This window comes from Chaetura pelagica, unplaced genomic scaffold (genome assembly GCF_000747805.2).
Source record: "Chaetura pelagica isolate M959 unplaced genomic scaffold, ChaPel_1.0 scaffold176, whole genome shotgun sequence".
In the NCBI taxonomy this organism is placed as follows: Eukaryota; Metazoa; Chordata; class Aves; order Apodiformes; family Apodidae; genus Chaetura; species Chaetura pelagica.
In genome coordinates this window covers 1,737,477-1,759,450 of record NW_009953484.1, presented here as the reverse complement: position 1 = coordinate 1,759,450, position 21,974 = coordinate 1,737,477, and the positions used below count along the sequence as shown (strand labels likewise).

At 36.3% G+C, this 21,974-nt stretch overlaps 1 protein-coding gene across 1 annotated transcript in view; it reads left to right on the top strand.

Moving 5' to 3' along the window:
- Window positions 1-21,974, top strand: part of PRDM5 (PR domain containing 5) — a 70,833-nt gene that overhangs the window by 18,810 nt on the left and 30,049 nt on the right. Inside the window, exons 6-12 of the mRNA XM_009998568.1 lie at window positions 201-322; window positions 2,497-2,576; window positions 9,353-9,437; window positions 14,766-14,857; window positions 16,274-16,367; window positions 20,731-20,891; window positions 21,401-21,494. Of these exons, the coding sequence (XP_009996870.1) occupies window positions 201-322; window positions 2,497-2,576; window positions 9,353-9,437; window positions 14,766-14,857; window positions 16,274-16,367; window positions 20,731-20,891; window positions 21,401-21,494 (728 nt within the window). The remainder of the gene's footprint in view (window positions 1-200; window positions 323-2,496; window positions 2,577-9,352; window positions 9,438-14,765; window positions 14,858-16,273; window positions 16,368-20,730; window positions 20,892-21,400; window positions 21,495-21,974) is intronic.

Here is a 21,974-nt window from a genome sequence, read left to right as displayed (position 1 = left end):
TTTCAAGCTTGTTAGTTTATGTGAATCCTAACAGTGAAAGGAGTCAAATGCTTTCATTCCTACTTGCTGTAAGTAATGCATGAGGTGCCCTTCGAACTCTGCAGTGCAGCATGCCTTAAGCTCAGAGTACTTACTATGTGTCTGGTTTCTGGAGATACTGCTTTATGTGTTGCCTTTTTTTTACTGGTTATCCCAAATAGTTATGAACAGCACAAGGAGGCATGCAGAGGGGATGCAAGATTCATATGCAAGGCAGATAGCTGTGGGAAGAGGTTCAAGAGTAAGGATGCCCTGAAAAAACATAAAGAAAATGTTCACAGTGGTAAGAAAAAGTTTCATATTTCTTTGGGAAAAAACCCTGTAACACATTTCTAGCCTTAAATTTGCAAATCAGGTTGTCTTTTTTTTTTCTTTTTTTTTAAAATGGATTCTATTGTACTGAAAAGAAAATTAAGTAGTAACTAATTGCAAGAGTAACTGTTCCTCCTCCCCCAAGGAGAAATGACTGTATACCAGATGAATCATTAATCTACTGCAGAGAATGTAATAAGAATCTGGGGAAGTTTAAACTAGGCAAATAAATATAAAGCAAAATATTTCAGTAGTGGGAAGAATCAATCACTGGCACAAACTGCTAAAGGAAGTGGTGAGTTCTTGATCTTTTTGGCATTTTCAGGACACAATGGAATATCTTTCTGGAAGACATGCTTCACAAATGATTAGGCTTGATGAGAGTATTGCATAAAATTTCTATTGCATCTGTTGTGCAGGAAGCCAGACCAGACAATCCACTAGTCCAGTTAGGCCCTAGCCTTTTTGTATCTGTGCAGTGTGAATCAACAGTTTTCAAACTTCACTCTGTTTTCTTGAAAGGGCAAAATACTTCTCTCAGGTCCAGAATCCATATCTCATTTCTGGCATTCTGCTCACTCTGCATGTCCTCTTTTGATGTCAATGGAAGATCAGTATGTGTGGGGACATCAGAATACCACAGTGCAAAGAAAACAAGTCTTTAGTTGATGGTGACAGCACTGAGATGCTTTGTAGGATTTTCATTACATGAAATCTTTTTCTTCTGACAAACTCTTGCAGCATACAGAAACCTTTCCATATCCATTCTTACAAAAATTGTAATTTTTTTCAGTACTGGTAAGCATTTTTTTCATCCATGAGTGTTGCTATATTTAGGTTTAGCTTTGGTAGTTATGCAGTGGTGTACAAATTCCACAATTTTCTTTAATGATCTCTCCAGATATGACTGACAGCAGATGCCTGGAGGATATTTTTGCTCTTCCTGCACAAGGATCAGAGCTTTTATTTTACCACTTGGGAGTCATAGAAATCAAAACTGATGTCAGTGTGGGAAGGAAAATAACCTACTACCATTGAAGGACACTTCTCTTTACTATTCTTTTAAGTTGAAGTACTAGGTAAACTCCTGTATTTATGTGTATTTCAGTGTATATGTAAATATTGTCATAAGTCATAACAGCAAATACATATGTGAGGTTAAGTAATTGTCAGGGTATGTCGTAGTAAGAAGTGTCAACATAATATTAATTTTTTAGAACAGCAAGAGCAAGAAAGATACAGGATGCTAAAACTCTTAAAAATTGAGCTGGGAGCCTTCTAGTGAGTTAGTTTTATGATCCGTATTTTCTCAATGCATGACTAAGCAGTACTCCAGTCCTTTTATTCAGTGTCCAAGCTTTTTACTGTTCAATGCAATACGAACTTTTTTTTTTTTTTTCACGTAAACTAGGACATATCTTGCATGGGTATGCAATTCTAAACAAAGAATTAGGTTTGAAGTGGCTTTGACTTACAATAAAATAGCTTTGTGGGTTGTTAAAGTGAATTTCAAAAGGTAAATAAAAGATAAACCAAATTAAATGCTCTGTCACTTTTAAAGCAACTATGAAAAGGGAAGAAAAATACATCTGATAGTTGACCTGTACCTTGTTTTCTAATTTACATTTTAGATGAGATTTGAATTAATTATCTGATGCTAATGCAATTTCCCTGTATTGTTCAGATAAAGACCAGTAATTATATTTTATGTATTAGAATGCTTAATGCTTTCTGAATAAAGAAAAATGGGAGACGGTGGTTTTAACTTCAGTTTGAGATCTTTTTTGTCATTGCTGCACTAACTCCCGTATTGACTTCTGGAAGAAGTCAACTGTTCAGTTAGAAAGTGAGATGTTCTTAGTTATGAATTGTGCTCTTCATATAGGATTGGCTATGTGCGATAACGTCTATTTGAAGGGTGGTTTTTTTTTGTTGTTGTTCTAGTTTTCTTGATTTATATTCCATCAGTAACTGGTTGGTTGGACACCCACAGAGAACTCCTGATACGGAACACTTTGAATACAAATGTAAAAATCTTATGTCAGTCAAATGACCTATGAAAAGTCACAGACTTGGTGGAAATACTTAGGTTCTTTCTTAGCAGTTCCTTTTTAAGATGGTGGTGGTATTTTGTTTCTGTTTCAGGAAATTCTAGGAAGAAGCTGATGTGTTCAGTGTGCAGTAAGAAATGTTCCTCGGCAACAAATCTCCAAGAGCATCGAAAGGTCAGTAAGATGAAGGGTAACCCACAGCAGGCTTTGACTTCACTGAGATGTGAGGCTTTGATGCTTGGGTCACTTGAAAGTAATGCAAACCTTTGGGTAATCTCATTCATGGTTACAGAACAAATGTATTTTTTTGTGGGCTTTTATTTTTGTAGTCATAATTGATTAAACCAGAAGTCTTCCTGAAGTTTTAATGCATCTTTTACCAAATAAAAGATCTTTTTGCTTCTATCATTTCTGCACTCCCAACATTATGTTAAAGTTGTCTGCTGTTCTTCAGCATTCTTAAACACTAAGATAAATGTGAAAGTATGTTATGTAATGGTAGGATACATACAGACAATAAAATAGGTTCACGAGCCTTCAGTTTTTGTACAAAATGCAATCAGTCGTTCTTACTACCTTGTGACATACTGGCAAGGGTGTTACTTGTAATATAGCTATGCAGTACTAAAAAAATTTCTTCCTCAAAAACAAATTGTAGAAGTCTTTTTGTTTATGCTTGTAATCTTTTATAACCAGAACAGGAGGAGTTAACACTTTGGCATCTGTTGAAAATAAGGGGGTTCATATAGAAATGCAGATGGACTTCCTTTGGGTAGTCCCTGCAAGATTAATTTGATAAATCACTAAAACCCAGGTGATTATTTTTTTATAAAAAACTACATTGTACTGTTTATCAGATTTAACTGTGATTCTTTAGTAATGTCCTGATTCTAACCAGAATCCATTGAGGATATGGATGATATCAACTAAAATATGTTGTTGCAATGGAAATAGCGGGGCCCCTCCTTTTAAATTTGTTTTTCTCCTTGCTTGTATGAATATGCCCTGAATTTGTCTCACAAGGCTATACTTTGTTACTCCTCAGACCAAACTGTGTCCTTGTCACATGTAATTATAATTTTTATATATCAGAACTTGTTTTACATATCAGAATCTGAAAATGTAAAATATCATGGTTAGTGTTTATTAAAATGCTTGGGTTTTTTTCAGTAGTTGTAGTCCTGTAATCCTGTGCATACACTGTGTGACGCACACAAACAAGCTTTTCAAGTTGCATTGATGGTAGGTCAGTTGAGCACTTTCTCATCTTAAGAATCGCCATGAAGATTTTGTGCATAAAACTTCTTTATTTCCTTTTCTTGATTGGCTCCTTTTTTAATACTTCCAGAAAACAGATATTTGGATTCACATGCCTACATCAGATGGAGAAGGTAGTGGCATGTAAGACTCATGCCTGCTGTTTACTTGAATTACTTTGCTCTTGTAGGAAGTGGGACAAGATCCATCACCAATATTGCCAAAAATATTTAGATGGGATATAAAAACAGTAAGAAAAGAATAGGTTAAACAGGGAGATTTTTTTCACCCATTTCCTGTTAGTGTAAAGAAACAGAAGTAGAGAATAGAAAGGTAAATAAAGTACAGGAGGTAAAAGAAAATAAGCCCAAACAACAGACAGAAAAATGTGACAAACATGGAGAAAGAAGTTGAAGTGGGTGGCTACAGAGGAGATGGAGATCTGAAAGAAGGTGTGGCTATGAGGGAGATAGAGATCTGTTTCCTTTCTTAAGACACAATAATTCAGATCAATAGCTTTTGTGATTATTATTATTTTTTTAAATTTAAACCCGTTTTTAGCTCTGTATGTCTTGCAGATGTATGAAACTAAACCCTTGCTTTTTGGTTATCATCTTTTGTCTCTTAGTCTTACCTTCTTGGTTTTCAGACTGTTGCTTGTATCATCCTGATTTTTGGTGGCATGGGGTTTTTTTGGTTTTGCTTTCATGGTTGTTTTGTTGTTTTTGTTTTGTTGGGTTTCTTTTTCTGTTTTGTTTTGGTTTTTTGATTGGTGTTTGTTTATTTCAATAAATCCAAGGAAATGTAAGGCTGAAAGAGATCTCAGGGGGTTTTCTAACCCATTCTACTTCGCCAATAGGAGTTACCACCGATCTGATACTGTCCTAGATATGCACTGTCTCATCTCCTGAAAAGTTCCACTGAAGAAAATTCTACCACCTCCATTGATGTCTCTTAGTATTCTGACTTTCATCTTTAGTGCCGTCAACTTCATTGAATGTGTTCATTAGTCAGTGTTTGTTTTTTCTGATGCCCTACCTAAATCATCTTCTTTACTGCAAATTGTGTTAATTGCTCTTTTTCTTATCAGAGAGAATGCCAAGAAAAATTCACCACTGTCATCTTTATAACAAGTAGCATATTGCAAAGTCATTATGAACTGTGTTTGCAATTCCTAGGCTGTACAAACACAGTTATCTCAACCTTGCTTCACACATCTGTTTTTTCAGACAACTTCTTCTTTTAGTAAACTTTTTCCTGCAGGTTCTCTTTTTTTCAATTAGTGCTTCTTGAAGTCTGCTGCCCGAACAACTGCTGCAGTGATGCTTAGCTGAGCCCTTGGTAGTGCTAAGTATAGTAGAATGTTTGTCCTGAGCTTATTAATAAGGAGAATATGTCTGTTAATACATTACAGAATGGCAGTGTTTTCTAACAGCAGCATCAATCTCTTTATTCATGTTTTGTATGGAATTAATGAATGTTTTCTGTGGTGGTGCTATGTAACCTGTTGGTCATCTTGTAGCATTCGTGCATTTGATTTCTCATTCCTAAATATTGAGTGTTGTGGAGCTTCATTCAGTGTGGAAATCATTATGGATTCTTATATTGTCTTCCTTAGTGATGACAGAATAGTTTTGTATACATTTTCTACTTTATAGTTTATTTCCAAAACTATTTGCCACAATCCAACCCTCCCCCTTCATGACGCCTACAAAATTTTAACAACAACTATGATGTTGATCTGCTGATACTGCTTTTTTTGTGGTGGTTGGTATCTTTGTTTTTCATTCGGTCTTCATCCACCTGCTCTCTTTTGTCCTATCCTCTAATTGCAAAGCGGCATTGTTCTGCTTGATATTTATGGTAGTCCATGGTTTGGACTGCTGAGTGTTATGGTAGTATACAAAAAAAAAACATTCCTGGCAAACACAACTCAGGAAATACTGTACAGGAACTTGGATAATAGAATTTAAAAGTCTTGTAAAATCTCCTTTCTGGAGGTTTGTGATGTCTGCTGCCAGGGCAAATGAAACATTGTCTGAATCATATTCTGATACTAAATTGTGAAGTTGCAAAATGCAAAACTCATTCAGTGGTGATAATACTGAGCAAGCAAGCAAGGGGAGTGTTGGCTTCATTGATGCGGGTTCTTGCTAAAGGGTTCCTTTTGTATCTTTGATAAATAGGTGTCTTATGTTTTGGATTTGAATTGCTCACAGGAGCTTAAAGCGAGCATAAGTGAACAGCACAGGTTGCCAAGCCCCTCCACTGAGGCTCTACTCTTCTGTAAGGGGAAATAGTAGAAAAATTAAAACAAATCCCAACATTGCTGGTTTCTTAGGATGATGCAGTGAGAATTGATAGTGCTACACACGGAGTCATTGTAGGTAGACTAGGGGGTATGTCCCTGGCTGTACAGCTGTGGAGTGTTTCTGATTCTTGTAGGCAGGTGTTTTCAATGAGAAAGGAGCTAATGCTGCTGTTAAGAAGATTAAGGACACCTTTGAGTGTAAGGCAATAAAGCTTTTGTTTGTTTGGTTTGGTTTAAGTTTTTTGTTTTACTTTGGAAAAGGTCATAAAGAAAGTGCCCATAGGAGACACAGGTTTGTGCTTCACTGGTCCAAGTAGTTTGTGCTGTTGACCTTCTGGATTTCTTAGCATACTTCCTACATGGACTGTAAGATTCCATTAAGAGGCATGCTGTTCCTTAGTCTGCTGGAGAGAAAATCACAGAACCAAGGAGGTTCCTGCTTATCATTTGATCTAAAAGATTGAGATGGTTTAATTGTTTATAAAAAAATTCTTAATTCTTTCTTAACGTTTAGTGTAGAGCTTGATTTCCTGCAAAATTGTGAGGAGGGTTGCTCTTAAACATCATCTGTGATTCTTCCCACCATTTTTCACCTTCCAGTTCAGGTGTGTCTGGGGTTTTTTTCTGTCCTTATAGTGCAAGACTGGACAGTATTCTGTTCTACTGTGCAATCTTTACTTTTCACAATCACTATGAAATCCACAGAAAGTGATAGGAAGCAAAATTTTGAGTACCACTTTAAAATAGCCAATAGTATTTAATAATTTAAATTGAATGCAATATTCTCATATGCTTGCTCTCTCAAAGCACTGCCTTCCAACAGACAGTCTCAGCTGGTTCTTGGAGTGGTAGATGGGAATTCAAATTAGTTTTTGGAAAAAAGTTACCATTAATTACGTGTATCTTAAAAGATTTAGCTCAGTTTCACCTCCAGAAAACCTGTTTTGAGTGATCTTTTGAAAATGTTAAGATCCTCAGTCCTGTAATTGAAGGAGTGTATTTGTCTGAGCAGATACTCATTCAGATGGTTGCTGTTTTGTATAGCACTCAGCAAGTTGTTATCTGAAGGTATAGCTATTCAAATGCCTATGAAAAATTATATGTTCTAACCTCAATGTAAGAGAGGTTTATGTTGATAGCCGTAGCAGCCCCCTAATGAGACTAGTTATGTTATACAAATAAGTCATTGCACAGTCATTTGTCTGTGCTATTACAGCCTGTATACTCATAGAGCATGTTACTTGACAGGTTTTCTTAAAATAAGATCTGTTAGAATATAATTATTCATAAAAGCATTTGCTGTATTTTATTACTGTTGTTTTACCATGTAATTGTTCACTTTTCTAAATAACTGATTAAAGAGTGCTAGATATAGAAGATATGCTTGATAGCTAGAGCTTTTTAGTGCACAGGCACGCAACTGTGATTCTCTACTAAACAACTGATTAAAGAGTATCAGGTATAGAATATATGTTTGATAGCTGTAGCTTTTTATTGCACATGCACAGAAGTCTGTTTTGACACAAATGTATTAAATGAGACTGTTTATTAAACACAGCTCTTAAGTTGAAATCAGACATTTGTATAGTGCTAAAGCACAGTCTGGGTTCTGATGTATTAACCATTGTGTTTAAGAACACCTTACAAGTTATTTCAAATAATTACATTGGAGGGGGAATTCTGATAGCGCTTGGTTGCAGAAATATGTAAACTTCAGTCAACAGAGTAAAACAGAGTAAAAATCTTCATCTTTTGAGAAAGGGTAGTGTAGTAGATTGTGTGTGCATCTAAAAGAAATTAATCTCAAATGCAGCTGGGTAAGCAGAATATTTAGAATGAATGATCTCCATTTCAGCTTACCACCTGATTCTGTCTGTGTTTTTATTAAGCATCACTATGCAAAGTGTGCAGCTTTGCAGAGGTAGTAGGAAATGGCACAACCACTTTTTAGATTATTAAAACATTTACTTTGCTCTAACATTAGTTAGTGAGTAGCAGCACAAAAATGTGGTGAGGCAGAATACTTAAGCAGAATCTCTCTGTGGTTTTTTTGTTTGTTTGAAGTGGAAGTCTTAGTTGCGCTTCTTGACTATGCTGTCTGCAAATGTTTTTCATTACAGTATTGTGTTGAATCTTTGATATTTGTTATTTTTAGCTGCTAGATTCTCCTACAGGAAGTCTATAGAGTTCCCCCAAAAAAGCTTTATGAAATGTAATCTTTGCTGAGAAGTTTTGCTGTTTGAGGCTGCAGCTCCAAAAAACCTGAAATGTATGTTCAGTTGCACGGTAGCTAGGTTACAGAGCAGAAGGTGAACGGTAATTTTGACAGGTAGAGAAATATGTATTGTAGTGATTTTGGGGGACATGTAATTACACAGGTTTTGGGTGGGTTTTTGAGTATCAGAAGTTGCAGCTCTCAACTGTGTCTGTTTTTCCAGCATTTAGTCCGTGATGACATTATGTGTTGTGATGTTGAAAATCCTGCTGATGCATACTGCCTTTACCGTTTGAGACACTGCTGTGCCTCTACTGTCTTGCTTCTGAAAGCTTTTATGAGAAGCGATCTTGAGTTTGATAGTACTTGTTTTTTAAGATTTTTACAACAGTTGGAAAGTAGCTACTGTGTTATTTTTACTTACTAGAAGGAAATGTTTGGAGAAGGTATTCTGCATCTGTTTATTTAGTGTCTTCATAATAATATGTCCTGGTTTCACAGGAACAGAATCACAGTCCAGCAGTCATGGGGACAGGCCATCAGTAATTTGGAGGCACCTGGGAGCTTAAGTGAGGGCAGCTGCCCCAAGCTGACTCCCAGGTGTATCCCAGACCATAAATCTCATGCTCATTAGAAAAGAAAAGGTATGCTGGGGCCAGGGAGCTTCTCTTCCTGGGGCTGTTTCTCCTCCTGCTTCTAAGGCTGGGCTAAGTATGACCCTGTGTACTAGATTTAGTCGTTAGTGTTAGGTTTGCTATTTTCTTAAACCTGTTTTCATTTCAACCCAGGAGTTTCCTCTCCTTTTCCTGATTCCTCTTCCTTGCTGGGGAGGGGTCACTGGGTGAGAGAGCTACTGCTGTAGTTTAGTCCTGAATATGGGCTAAATGTAGAAATAATATCTGAAGAGGATCTGATATTGCAAATCTGCATAGCCTGTGTTTCTAAATAGAGTTTTAATTATATTTTTTGTTTGCAATTATGAATACTCATTTTTTGAGAGATACTGTTGTTTCCCAAGGGACTAGCAAGGGGGAAATCACAGAATAGTCATGAGCATAGCTACTGGCTAAGAGGTAGTCATGGTCTGTTAGAGACTTTCTGTATATGTAAGATGTGTTATCTTGTTTGAGACACATGTTTAATTATCATTAAACACTCATTTTGCAGGTCCATGAGATCTTTGAGTGTCAGGAATGTGACAAGAAATTTATTTCAGCTAACCAGCTAAAACGCCATATGATCACTCATTCAGGTAGTGTACAAAAATAACACAAACCTATGTATATGTCTATATGTGTTTAATGTGTATTGAATTTTCACTGAATTAGTTTCTTACAGATGTTTTTATTAGTTCTGTGTTGTCCTGAGCTGTTCGAGTTCCAGGTTCCAAAGAAGCCATCTAAGCTATGCTTTCAAAAATACAAGTGTAATACTATATTCTTCTTCCTGTATTGCTGCCTTGTCAAGCTATTTTTTCATGCTGTCTGGGGTAGATGATGTCAGTTAACAGGGATGGGCCTAAAGATTGCTATTTGGTTGATAGAGGAGGTGAAGGACTGGTTCTTGAAACTTCATGTTGAAGAAAAGAGGATGGTAGCTGGGATATGCTGTCAGACAGAGAGATCTGTGATAAAAAGGGAAACAGTCATTTGTATGTATGTGTGTATTAGTTGACTTATGTGCCCAGTTTCCAGTCAAGAGGAAAACAGCTCATGTTCCACTCCTTTTTGTAGACCACACACATATGTTCTATTGTGCCTGTCCTCTGCCAGAACAGGTCACTGTGAGAAAGGAATGGCCTGGCCATAGGTTTGGCAGTATGACACAAATTGGCCCTGCCAGGATTTCAGATCACTGCAGTCTAGTGTTTGTGTCTTTCACCAGTAATTAGAAACACCACAATGCAACGGAAGCACAAACATTGTTCTGTCAAATTCATTAGCATTTTTAAATGCAGGTTTTTACAGCTGCACAAGCTTATAATGTGACTGTTTTCTTGGTGTCAGTCTGCACCAAAAGCACTTTTCTTGTGACATAATCTGTATCTCAGAGACTCCTAGCCTTTCTTTGAACACTTGGATGAGAGTTAGTGTAGTTAGGTTGCAGTCACCAGCTGAAGCAGAAAGGCTTTTTGCATAGGAACTTTTGGTTTTCTAAGCTAATATGTATATTGTTAATTAAGTTTTAAAACATTTAAACTGCCATGCCCTCTTTCACATTTGTAATCTGGAAACACAGTTTTCCTCTTTGAAGTCATTCTCTTTTGATTTAAGCTAATTAATCAGAATTTAGTTTTAGCAATGATTATTGCAAAGAATGTGCCAATTTCTTGATACACACCATGGCTCATCTTTTGTGAAGTGACTTAACTGTCTGACATAAAGGGCATTAGATGTCTTTCTAATTGGTTTAATCTTAATTGGGTTGACTTAATTGCAAAAATCTCTCTGAGGAGATGGCTGTCTCTGCCTTTCATCTTCTCCCCCTGTATAAACAGGAGATTAAATGTCCCCCACTCATTTTCTGCAGAAAAACGCCCCTACACCTGCGAGGTTTGCAATAAGTCCTTCAAACGACTTGATCAAGTGACTGCACACAAAATAATACACAGTGAAGATAAACCTTATAAATGCAAGCTTTGTGGAAAGGGATTTGCCCACAGAAATGTTTACAAGAATCACAAGAAGGTAAAGCACTCTGCTGTTGTTGTTTACAGGTCTGCCAGCCTCAGATTTGCAGATTTTTTTTCTTTTAAGTGGTTCATTATTAAGCTCTGGTGTGCTTATAAACATGAGATTAAAGTATTGGAGAATGTATTTTTTTTTTTTTAGTGTTCTTTGTTATATCAAAAAATTACAAAATACGAAATGAATTCTAGTAAAAAAAAAAAGTTAAGTAAGCAGAAGGAACTCATAGTTGCTTGGTTAAATAAATACAATGAAGCCCCACTTGATTTTTCTGGGGTTTTGTTGGTGTGTTTTTTATTATTAGTTTATCAAGTTAAAAATGTAACTGATCCAAAATGTCTTTTCTTTAAAATACCATATTTGAATAAAAGTAAGTGTAGTCCTGTTGCAGTCATTGTTAGTCTTAACAGCAGATGCTTTCAAACTATACTGGCTTTGAGTAGTGTTCACATATTAAAACAACATCAGAAGAAACTACCTGAAAAGTAGGCTCATGAAGGGATGCTCTGCTTCTGTTCATTTTAAGCGTAGATCTGTTTGCCTAAATTCTGTCACACCTGCTATTATTTTTAACCTGGGTTTACATTTTTAATGGGAAGGCTATATCCATGACTGCTGTTTCAAAATTACAAGACTGTATAAAAGACAGAAAGGGGGAAAAAAAACCCCCTGTCTGGTTTCATGCCCAGTATTTGGAATGTTTTGCTCTTTTTTTCTTTTTATTTTTTTCACTTTTTAAAATAGTACCCCTTTATTTCTCTCTTTTGATGAAACTGGTATACCCATACTTAAGTCTTTTGCAGTTTGCCTCATGTAGTATGCCATCTGGGAATTTGGCACAGGATCTTTGCACTGTCTCTTGCTCTTTGAGCCATAAATCACATTAGAGAATAATAATGCCTCTTGCTGGATGAAGCAGTGATGACTGTCTAAAACAGAAAGCATACAGAGCCTGCTGAAGGACAAGATGAGCTCCCATATGTACTGCCATTTTATCTTATGTTTCAGACTCTTAAAAAAATGAGGCAGAATCTCACAAGTTGGATTTATTCTAAGGAAAATGTATAAAATATTACCTGGAAAGACACTTCTATATCTTAAATGAATGCTTTTTATGTGTTTCCTCTTGTTAATTTGCACTTGATGACTGGTAGGGAGTTGAGGCTGAAAATGGACTTCAGGATGAAGTATGAACGAGCAAACACTTTAACCCAATTCTGTGTTTAAAGCAGCAGCACCACTAGCGTAAGCAAGGATCAGTGGCTCTAGTTAACAGGAAAAAAAACTAAAACTTAGACAGATTTAGTGAGTACCTAATTTTCACCGAATTAACAAATGTTAAAATACTTATTTCCTGATCCTTACTGCACATAGTACTGGCTGTAAATCAACCATCTCCTCTGTAATGCAAGACCCGTATTCCTGTGTTTACATTAAGTTTACCCAAACCACTCTCAATATTCTGAACATACCTGCCTACATTTAGGGCTCCGATTTCACTTGTTAACTGAAGAGATGAGCATGGCTAACAGGAGACTGATACAGATACCTTGAATTGCTTTTTTAGATAGGCCTCTCTCCACTGAATTACCAGTGTAAAGAAGGAGAGGTAGTAGGTAACAGAGGGGAGTTATGGATATGTATATGCAAAACCAATTGTAAGGTATTAGTCAAGGGATGCAGTCGTTTGGGATGCTGAAATAGTCAAGTGCCATAACTTTGGGAGGGCTGAACTACTACTAGGGGAAGAGGATGATAATTCTTTTGATTGTTCACAGGAATGTCGATCCAGTAACAGTGGAAATTAAAACCTTCATTGTGAATATTCACTGCTTCTATGTGTTTCTTGAGTTCAGGTTTTTAATGATTTGTTTAGATGTGTATTCAATTAAGATATCCTCCTAGGTTTCAGTTTCCTTTGGAGGAAGAAAAGTTGGACTCTGAATAATTTCACAGTGCTTTTTTGAGTTCCAGGATGCAGTTACTGTGCTAGTAGCGGGGACCTTGGACACCTGCAGTAGGGGTGATGGACACAATCATTAAACATACTTAACAGCATTTAAATGAACTTTTCTGTTTGATAGCAACACGCCTGAAAAGAACTCTCTGGGTTTTACAGCAGAGCTAAATACTTATTATTTATAATACATACATATTTTCTGCCTTTGAATTCTGGTTTTGTGTTTCAGATGGAAACTTGTTATAGCTGCTATTTCTGTGATTCCTTTATGGGGGTTATTTAATCTGATTTTGTTAGAAGTAGCAGAAAAATGGCTCCTACAACATGAGCTTTTAAACATCTTTCAAATGTGGGTGAATATTGGGTCATTTCAAAGGTGCAGAAGGAGATGAGTTCCTCACATTTCACAGGATTCCACTGGAAATAGAAAGTGGAGCTGCTTAGAGTGTATCTGCTTTGTTCAGTGGTGCACTGTGGAGTGAAGTCTAACTTAGCACTCATTACACCACCCTTACAGCTATGGATCTGAGAAGCAGAAATATTAGTCTTCCTCTGGTATCTCTCTGATCTGCTGCTTCTGCATGCAAGTACTGGAATGCTCTCTGTAGGTGCATGTGAAAGCTTGCTTTGTCACTTGGTTGGAGATGTCAGCGCTGGGAAGTATTATGCCATATGCAGCTAGCTCACGTCTTTTTCAAAAGCTTATGAACTATATGACTAAGAGATCATATGAAGAGTATTGTTCCATTTTCGTGGGTAAGGGAAGGAAGGGAATAGTACCTCAAATTAAGAGGCAAATGTAGCATTGGATTGTGCTATAGATAAATATAGTGACCCTTAATCCAAGTTAGATTGGATGAAGGTGCATGATCTGTGTCATATAATGCAGGTTATTTCCATACAGGAGAAAGTGAAGGTTTTGTTCATCTTCTCCTTTGTTGCTATCTTCAAAGAATGAGTTCAGAGAATAAAACAGGAGGATATTCAGTGAGCAGAAGTAGGTCAGCAGACACAGGATTTTAAAGGGTTTATGGTTAATCCGGGGTTATTTGGTCCTGGGGATCGTAATGAATTGAAACAACTATATTCCCTCAGTTTCTCTGTTGGGAATAAGTAGCCTTGGGCTGGGTTTAAGCCTCCACAAATGCTGTTGTAGGAAAGGATACCATGAAATATTCCATAAAAGTCCATCCTCAGTCGGTTTGTTTGTATGGCTGTTCCAAGCTCTGACTGAATGGAATCCATCTCTGATCTGGACCCTCAGAGGAAAAAATACAGGCTTAGAACTAATCCATGTGTTTGGGGGTTTATCTCTCTTAAGGTTTGCATGGCTTTTTTTTTTTTTTTTTTTTTTTTTAGACCTGGCTTGTTTCTGGACCATTCATGAAAGAGCAGATGATCTGTGTGCCCTTGCATGTGGGTATGCCTAGTTTGGCGTTTTTCTTGGTAGTGAACTTCTGTAGATGAATCTTGTGTGATGACTAAAAGGCTAGGAGATGCTAAGGAGTTCTGTACAAATCATTGTGCTCCTCAGAAGTATCACTCAAGTCATGAGTGTTCTAAAACAGGGCTTTTTTTTTTTTTTTTTCTTAACCAACATGTTTTTTTTTTTTTTTTTTTTTAGACCTGGCTTGTTTCTGGACCATTCATGAAAGAGCAGATGATCTGTGTGCCCTTGCATGTGGGTATGCCTAGTTTGGCGTTTTTCTTGGTAGTGAACTTCTGTAGATGAATCTTGTGTGATGACTAAAAGGCTAGGAGATGCTAAGGAGTTCTGTACAAATCATTGTGCTCCTCAGAAGTATCACTCAAGTCATGAGTGTTCTAAAACAGGGCTTTTTTTTTTTTTTTTTACTAATCAACATGGATTTTGCGCTCGTGAAAGGTGCCAGATTGACAGCCCTAGAGACTGAACCCTTCTATTTATCCACAGAACAGGTACAGCACAGACAGCAGCACTGCGAGCTTCCCCACAGTGTCTCATCAATATGTCTCAACCCTGTTCTGGAGGAGCCACCTGTTGAGGTGAGAAGGTAGTTCAGTCTCTTCATGTCCTGTCAATCCTTGGCCTGGCTGCTAAGACTGCCAAGCAGGGTGTCAACTAATGCAAATTGTGATGTAAACTTGTAGAACCTGGACTGAAACATTTAGCAGGTTTTATGTAACGTGTTACATCCCACACATTGATGGTGCTCCAATTGCCTTTTTGCTTTAATTGACATAGACTGAGGAATTGACTTAGAATCCAAAGCATCTGTATACCATGGCAAGTAATCTAATGTTTTGGTGCTGTTGCGTACATAAGAGGCATTTCTTAAAATTAACCTGGGTTCAAGGCCCTCAGTCTAAATTATTATGCTGACTCCCCACAGTCCCCTGTTTTTTTCTCCATAGTTTAAGGAATAGCTATAAATACTGTATGGTATTAGAAATATCAGCAATAGATTATATAAATGTGTACCATGCTAATATTTACCCTTGGTCTACAAAATTAGCTCATATACCTAATTTTGTTGCTATTATGGAACACTCACTGTCCCATCCCCTTTTCCTCTTGACACTGCAGCTTCTACTTAAGGTCCTTGTGAGCTAATACAATGTTTAGATGCTGGTACTTAAAAAACTTACTTTCTTTTGCAAAAATAGTAGGAAATTGGGGTGATAATAAATTGTACTTACTAACTTACAGTCTGCAGTGGGACAGCATTTAATAACACTAGGAAATGGGGAAAGTGCTTTGAAATTGAAAAAAGAATGAAGTTGGATGTTTCCCAAGTTCCAGAAAGAAAATCTGCTTCAGCAACTCTGTAGTTTGAGAGATGCTTAGTCTTTTGTTTTATTTATGGCTTTAAGGCTGTTGCTCAGCTATGACAATTTTTTCTACAGCAAACAAAAATCTCAGTATCAATGCTTTTATGTCTTTTTAATTTATTTTTGCTTTTTTATACAAGGAGCTGAAACAAGGATATGTAAGACTAGTATTATGATTTGAGAAATTTTTTTTGCCAAATTTTAGGTACAGTCTTGAGATAATCAGAGCAGTTTTACTTTCAAACTTAACTGAAAGGGGTTTGTGTACATGTGTTTAATTTTAAAGCATTTACTCATATTAGTAGGTATCTGAGGCCAGTGTTAGTACTGATGAAGCAATTCAAATGAGCTTGCTTTCTTGGTGATTCTATACTTTTGTTTCTATTTACACCTCATGTAACACTTCTGAGGACTGGGAAGGTAAATTTTTCAGTAGCTGCTGTGCTGACTTTCAGGATTGTGGATAATGACAAGAGTTATCGTTTTATTTCTTCATCCCCTGGTGTTTCAGATTGCTGTCATGTCCTCTGCTGAATCCAGTCTAGAAAATTAGCTATAATTACTGTAATGACTAATGAACTAATTGATTTTCCCAAACCTTTCCTCTAACATGTTGTCTTTCATCTGCAGACCCATTCTGAAGAGAGACCATTCCAGTGTGAGGAATGCAAAGCTTTGTTCCGAACCCCATTCTCTCTACAAAGACATCTGTTAATCCATAACAGTAAGTGCTAAGTCAGAGAGGAAAAAGAACTTCCTCAGTTTTTAGAATTGACTGAGAAAAACAGACATATGGCACCTTGCTCCAATATGTAAGTTGCTGTATTAAATATTAAGATTCATCTCTAAGCCGAGGGAGTTAGAAAACTGCAAGCCAAATTGCAGCCTTGTCTTTAGATGCACTTAAATGCAAATCCAAATATTCTGTAGAAAATCTAGCAGTTATTTGAGGGCTGAGGACAAGAGATTTATTTCTGCATTAAATGTGATAGTGTTGCCTCCGTTTTAATAAGGGAGAAATGGAAGTGGAGATAACTTCTGGTGGCTTACTCAGCTTTTGTAGGCATTCAGGTTTAGAGTTTGCAACTGAGATTCTCTCATCTGTGCCAGCACAGGCTAATGTTTCCTGTCTCTGGCATAGAGCTAGCAGCCCAGAGAAATGCTGTGGTCATTTGTCCTCATGAGTAAATTGCTCTTGGTATCCTGTAGCGTTTTTTAGCTGGCTGTGTGAAGACTTATTTTTGATGGAATTGTCTCCATCTTCAGTATTTACAGAGCCCTAGACTACAGTTCAACCCTGTGAATGTCAGCATGTTAGGTTTTAGAAGATATTCCTGATCTCAAATCCTTGTAGCTTAGAAAATGGTACATTGTTTTGGGGAATATTTACATTGATATAAAACAGTGTTTCTGTTGCATAAATTATTACACTGGTGTGTTTAATTTGTTCTTCTACAATTATCTGTCAAAGCTTCTGCAATTTCATAAAGCATTGAATTTTTAAAAATCTTTTTCCAATGTTAAAAATAATGGAGGGGTAAAAATGAAAAACCTCTTCAGTAATGTGTATTCTAATGAGCCAAGCATTTGCAGAATTTATATTAAAAAAAAAAAGTAATTCATGGTGTGCAGAATTCTAGGCCTTGGTAAAGATGTCTAAAAGTATATACTTTGACTTCTTTTTTAAGAGAATGGGAACTCAGGAAATTTGAGATCTATGAGCTTGGGTTGGGATTTGCAGAAAATTCAGATGTTCCTGAACCACCACTATTTAGGCAAATATTTAATATATCAGACTGAGAACTGCTGTGGCACAGATATCATCTGTTCAGTCTTCCTTGGTGCCAAAGGAGACATGTCTTGCTGAGGGATACATTAGGTGTTAAAAGATAGTAACTTCTGCTATCTCAGCTAAAACAGTCTCCAAAATGACTCAAAGGCTTAAATAATATTTGGTATTTTTATTGATCACAGGGAATATTTTTAAACTTTTTTCTTAGGAGGAAAAAACCCCAACTGACCAACTTAACAAGGAGGCCTTAATACAGCAGAATATAAGCAAATCTCATATAGTTGTACTCTGTCTCTCTTGTCTGTAGTCCCATAAAAGAAGTGTTGACAGACCAATAGCAAAGTGAAAAGTGAAAGTTATTACTAGGATGAACTGAAGAATAAACAATTTTCAGTTCAAGGCTATGATTAAAACGAGTCTCTGCTGTTGTCTGAGAAGACCTTGTGTTCCTAGTGAAAAAATGTAGGACTCTTCCCCTCCTGACCTATCTCTGAGACTGACAAGTTGTGCTGCCATAATAATGAGTTTCTCATATTTGAAATAACTCAGAATTACAGGCATTGTCCTGCTACAGCTGGATGATAGTCCCTTTCATAGCACTGAAGTATATCTGTTGCTGTAAAGGAAGGAGAGATACAAAACAGAATCTCTAGATGTATTTAGCTGAGTTTACTGTTTTGTGCTGTAGGAAAGGAAAAAAACTGTGAAGCTTGAAACTTCTAGGGAAAATTGAAGTTCAGCCTACATCATACATTCTTTTGAATTCAGTACTCCCTTGTTTAGAAGAAGGCACTCTGCAGAATGATGTGTAATGACTTTTATTTTACAAAAGTAATTTACTGGAAAAGGTTGTATTTCCTAAACTTACTTCTTGGGTGTTTCTGTCATGAAATTGGAAAAGCTACCATGGGTATAACTTTCAAAATTCAGTGTTAAATATGTCTAACTGACAAATGATGAGAAAAAAAAAGCCAAACTTCTTTTTTCTCCCACGTTGTAGCTGAGTAAAACATGCCTTCTGGGAGTCAAGACAAGTTTTTCTCTCTTAGGCATGCTGCTGATTATGCTGCTAGTATCTGTATTCTCATTATGTCATTGGCAAAGCTGGAACTAACCCTTTATTCTCAGCTGTAGTGTTAGGAAGGATCTGTTATACCTGGTTAAGTGTATGGTAGCTCCTACGTGACTCATGCTGACTAACAAGAATGAGTAACCCTAAGTTCTTTTGCTTGGACAGTTGACTGGGACTGTGGAGCCATGCACTGAGCAGGACTGCATTTTTTGAGAACATAATCCTTTTTATGTATTTACTTTCCATGCAGAATGTTTGTTAGTAAGAGAAATACTAATCATTAGCTTCTTCTACAGAGGTTGGCATAAGTTGGCATGTCATTCAGGATAGTATGTGAAAAAAAAAACCCAATTCTAGTATTCCCACTTATTTGCATGTTGAAAAAAAACTCTAAACTGAAGCCAGGACTTGGCTGAATACATATTTGGCATTGGAACTATACATAGTCGAAGATGATTATAATGTGTATGCACTGAGGAGATATGGTTGAGCTGTGTTAGTTCTGAAGCTCCCTGACACTGGAGGTTTTTTGTTTAAAAACTGGTTGATCTTTTATTACTTTATTTTTTATTGTTGTTTGAAAGTAATTTCCTTGAATTGTAATAGAAGTGGAATACTGAAAAGGATAGGAGTGATTGCAAGCAAAACTTAAGGATAAAAAGGATAAATCATCCCGAAACTCAACAAATGTCAAATCTTGTCTTAAACCATTATGAGATTATGTAAAATTATGGGAATGATATAAATATTTCTTCAGAAGACACAGCAATTTGTTCAAATTATCTCTGGTCTTGCTTCATTTTTTCCGCAATTTATTTTCAGACTTGGAGCTAACTTAGTAGAAGAGGCAGAAAAAACCAAATTACTCCCTAAAAATAAACCCATGAGGCCTAGAAGTTCTTATACGAAGAAAAGTTTGAAAAAAATATATTACTTGAATATTTTTCCTTTGTTGAAGCAGCAGAAAATTGCATGTTACTTTAGTAAAAATAGCGATGACTTCACTTTGTTAGTAGTGTAGTTTCACATTCCCAGTATCAGAACTGAAGTGATTCACTGAGCAGTTAGAAGCAGTATCAATGTTAAACCTCCACATAACAGCATATTAAAGGCTGGGATTATTTCATCCTCTGATGAGCTATAGCAAAGAAATAAGTGTACCTCTACCTGTGCATCATAGCTAATGGAAAAAGTAGCTTGTGCTTTTGTGTCCTTTTTCACATGGATCAGGAGGCTGAAGATCAGACCTCTGTCCTGAAAAACAAGTGGAGGATGTGCCTTAGATTATGGTGATCTTTCTTTGTGATGTAACAGTTTGGGAGGTTTTTTGGGATATGGCACATGATTTGCAGTTTGGACTGTGGATTCCTGAATGAATGCCATGATGCAGAGATTTTGCTTGTAATTTTAATTAAGAAGTTAACAAATAGAAGGTAATATTCTCTTCTGCATTGACAGTGGAGATAAACAGAAGGTTAATTTAATTATTTATCTGAAGAATTGTGTGTCTTTTTTTTTCCAAAAGATATACAGAGACTTTTAGAATACGATGTCTCTTCCCTTCTCTTAGGTGATTAATTGAATTTTAAAACTATTAGCAATATTGACTTAGCCTTTACCATAACCTTCAACCACATCACCACAGCTTGAATAGTAACACTGTTACAACACTTAAAAGTTACTTCATCTTTGTCATGTGATTTTGCTGCTTTTGGTGTGAATGAGAGAGGTTACTCAAAGCAAGTATTTATATTTTTGAGAATTCTTTTAAATTCAGGAAGATGTCTCTTACCCCTGAAGTTTCAAAAGATTAAGCCTGTTTAATCTTCTAGCTTGTTTCCATAGAGTGTCTGTTACTGGAGGTGCTGGTAAAACTTGTGCTCTCTTTCACTGGAATCCATTTCCACTGGTTGTCATTTCACCTTTGGCTAGAGTTTAATCTTGTGTTTCTCACTGTTGTTGTGATGACTATTTTCTGCCTTACTAATTTCCATTTTCCATTTTTACCTGATGTAAAATTTATCTTATTTCTGTTCTCAGAACACAGCTTTTCATTTGTCTTTGTTGTTTTTATTCAACCTGCTGCATCAGGGGTGTTGGACTTGATCATCTCCAGAGGTCCCTTCCAACCCCTATGATTCTGTGATTTTTCTGAAACAATAAACCTTAGTGTTTTTGCATCAAAATCTGCTATCTTTAAACTTTGTTTTTTCTCTTTATAAGGTGAGAGGACCTTCAAGTGCGATCACTGTGATGCTACTTTCAAAAGAAAGGACACATTGAATGTTCATATTCAAGTTGTACATGATGGGCATAAGAAATACAAGTGTGATCTCTGTGACAAAGCTTTTGTGACACCTTCAGTCCTGAAGAGTCATAAAAAAGTGAGTAGAATCGGTTCTATCATAATCATTCCTTCTGTGTCCTTAAGGTTGTGGCTAAATGTGAAATCCTTGGATGCTTCTGGCTTTTCAGTAGAAAGCTGTGATGGTGCATCAATTCTGTGAATTGTAAGATTTTAAAAATAGACCTATTTATGAAGATTAATTTTGTTAGCAAACCAAATATTGTTTATTGGTTTAGAAACCACTATCACAGATATCATACTGAAAATAGATACCTTAGTCTTGCAATCCTGCAAATACACAAAGTGAATTGGGTGTTTTTAATAGTAACTATTAAGGAATTCTTAAACATAAGAACTAAAAAGCCAGTTTGTTTTCCCATTAATAATGGGATTTGTTTGAAAATTTTAGAAAAAAACAAAGAGCACCAATAGCTGTTTCCTTAGATTGTCTACCTGATGTGATGGTATAAAATATATAATGGACACAGTAGTTGTCAATGTCAATACATTGAAGCTTTCATTCTTGTCTTTCTGCACTCCGTGTAGACTCACACAGGAGAAAAAGAGAAGATTTGCCCGTATTGTGGACAGAAGTTTGCAAGCAATGGAACACTGAGAGTTCATATTCGAAGCCATACAGGTACAGTGTTGTTTATTGTGGTGAACAGAGAAGTCTTTATAAACAGATAACAAGGTATTTCTAAGTGTGTCCACAATGTGTCTATCTACAAACAGAAATGCAGATTTACAAGTAGACCTAACACACCATCTTTTTCAGATGTTTTACCTGTTAAATGTGTAAAACCAGATTCTGTTCTCAACTGTAATTATGTATGAATGTGTATGTATATATATATCTCCATAGTTATGTGTATATACAATATGAAGTAATTCATCTCTCTGGCTGCTAAGTTATTTTGAAACTCTGATTTCATGTTGATAAAACTTTTGACCATATCACAACCTGCATGTTACCCAAATTAGAATGTTCTACCTTGAGTATGCCTTAACTCAATGTATTTTCTGTTGCAACATCTGACTTATTCTGCTGGTTTCTTAATATTCCTGTGTCTGAGTCATACAACTTATTTTATATTTTCACCCATTGCTTTACTCTTTC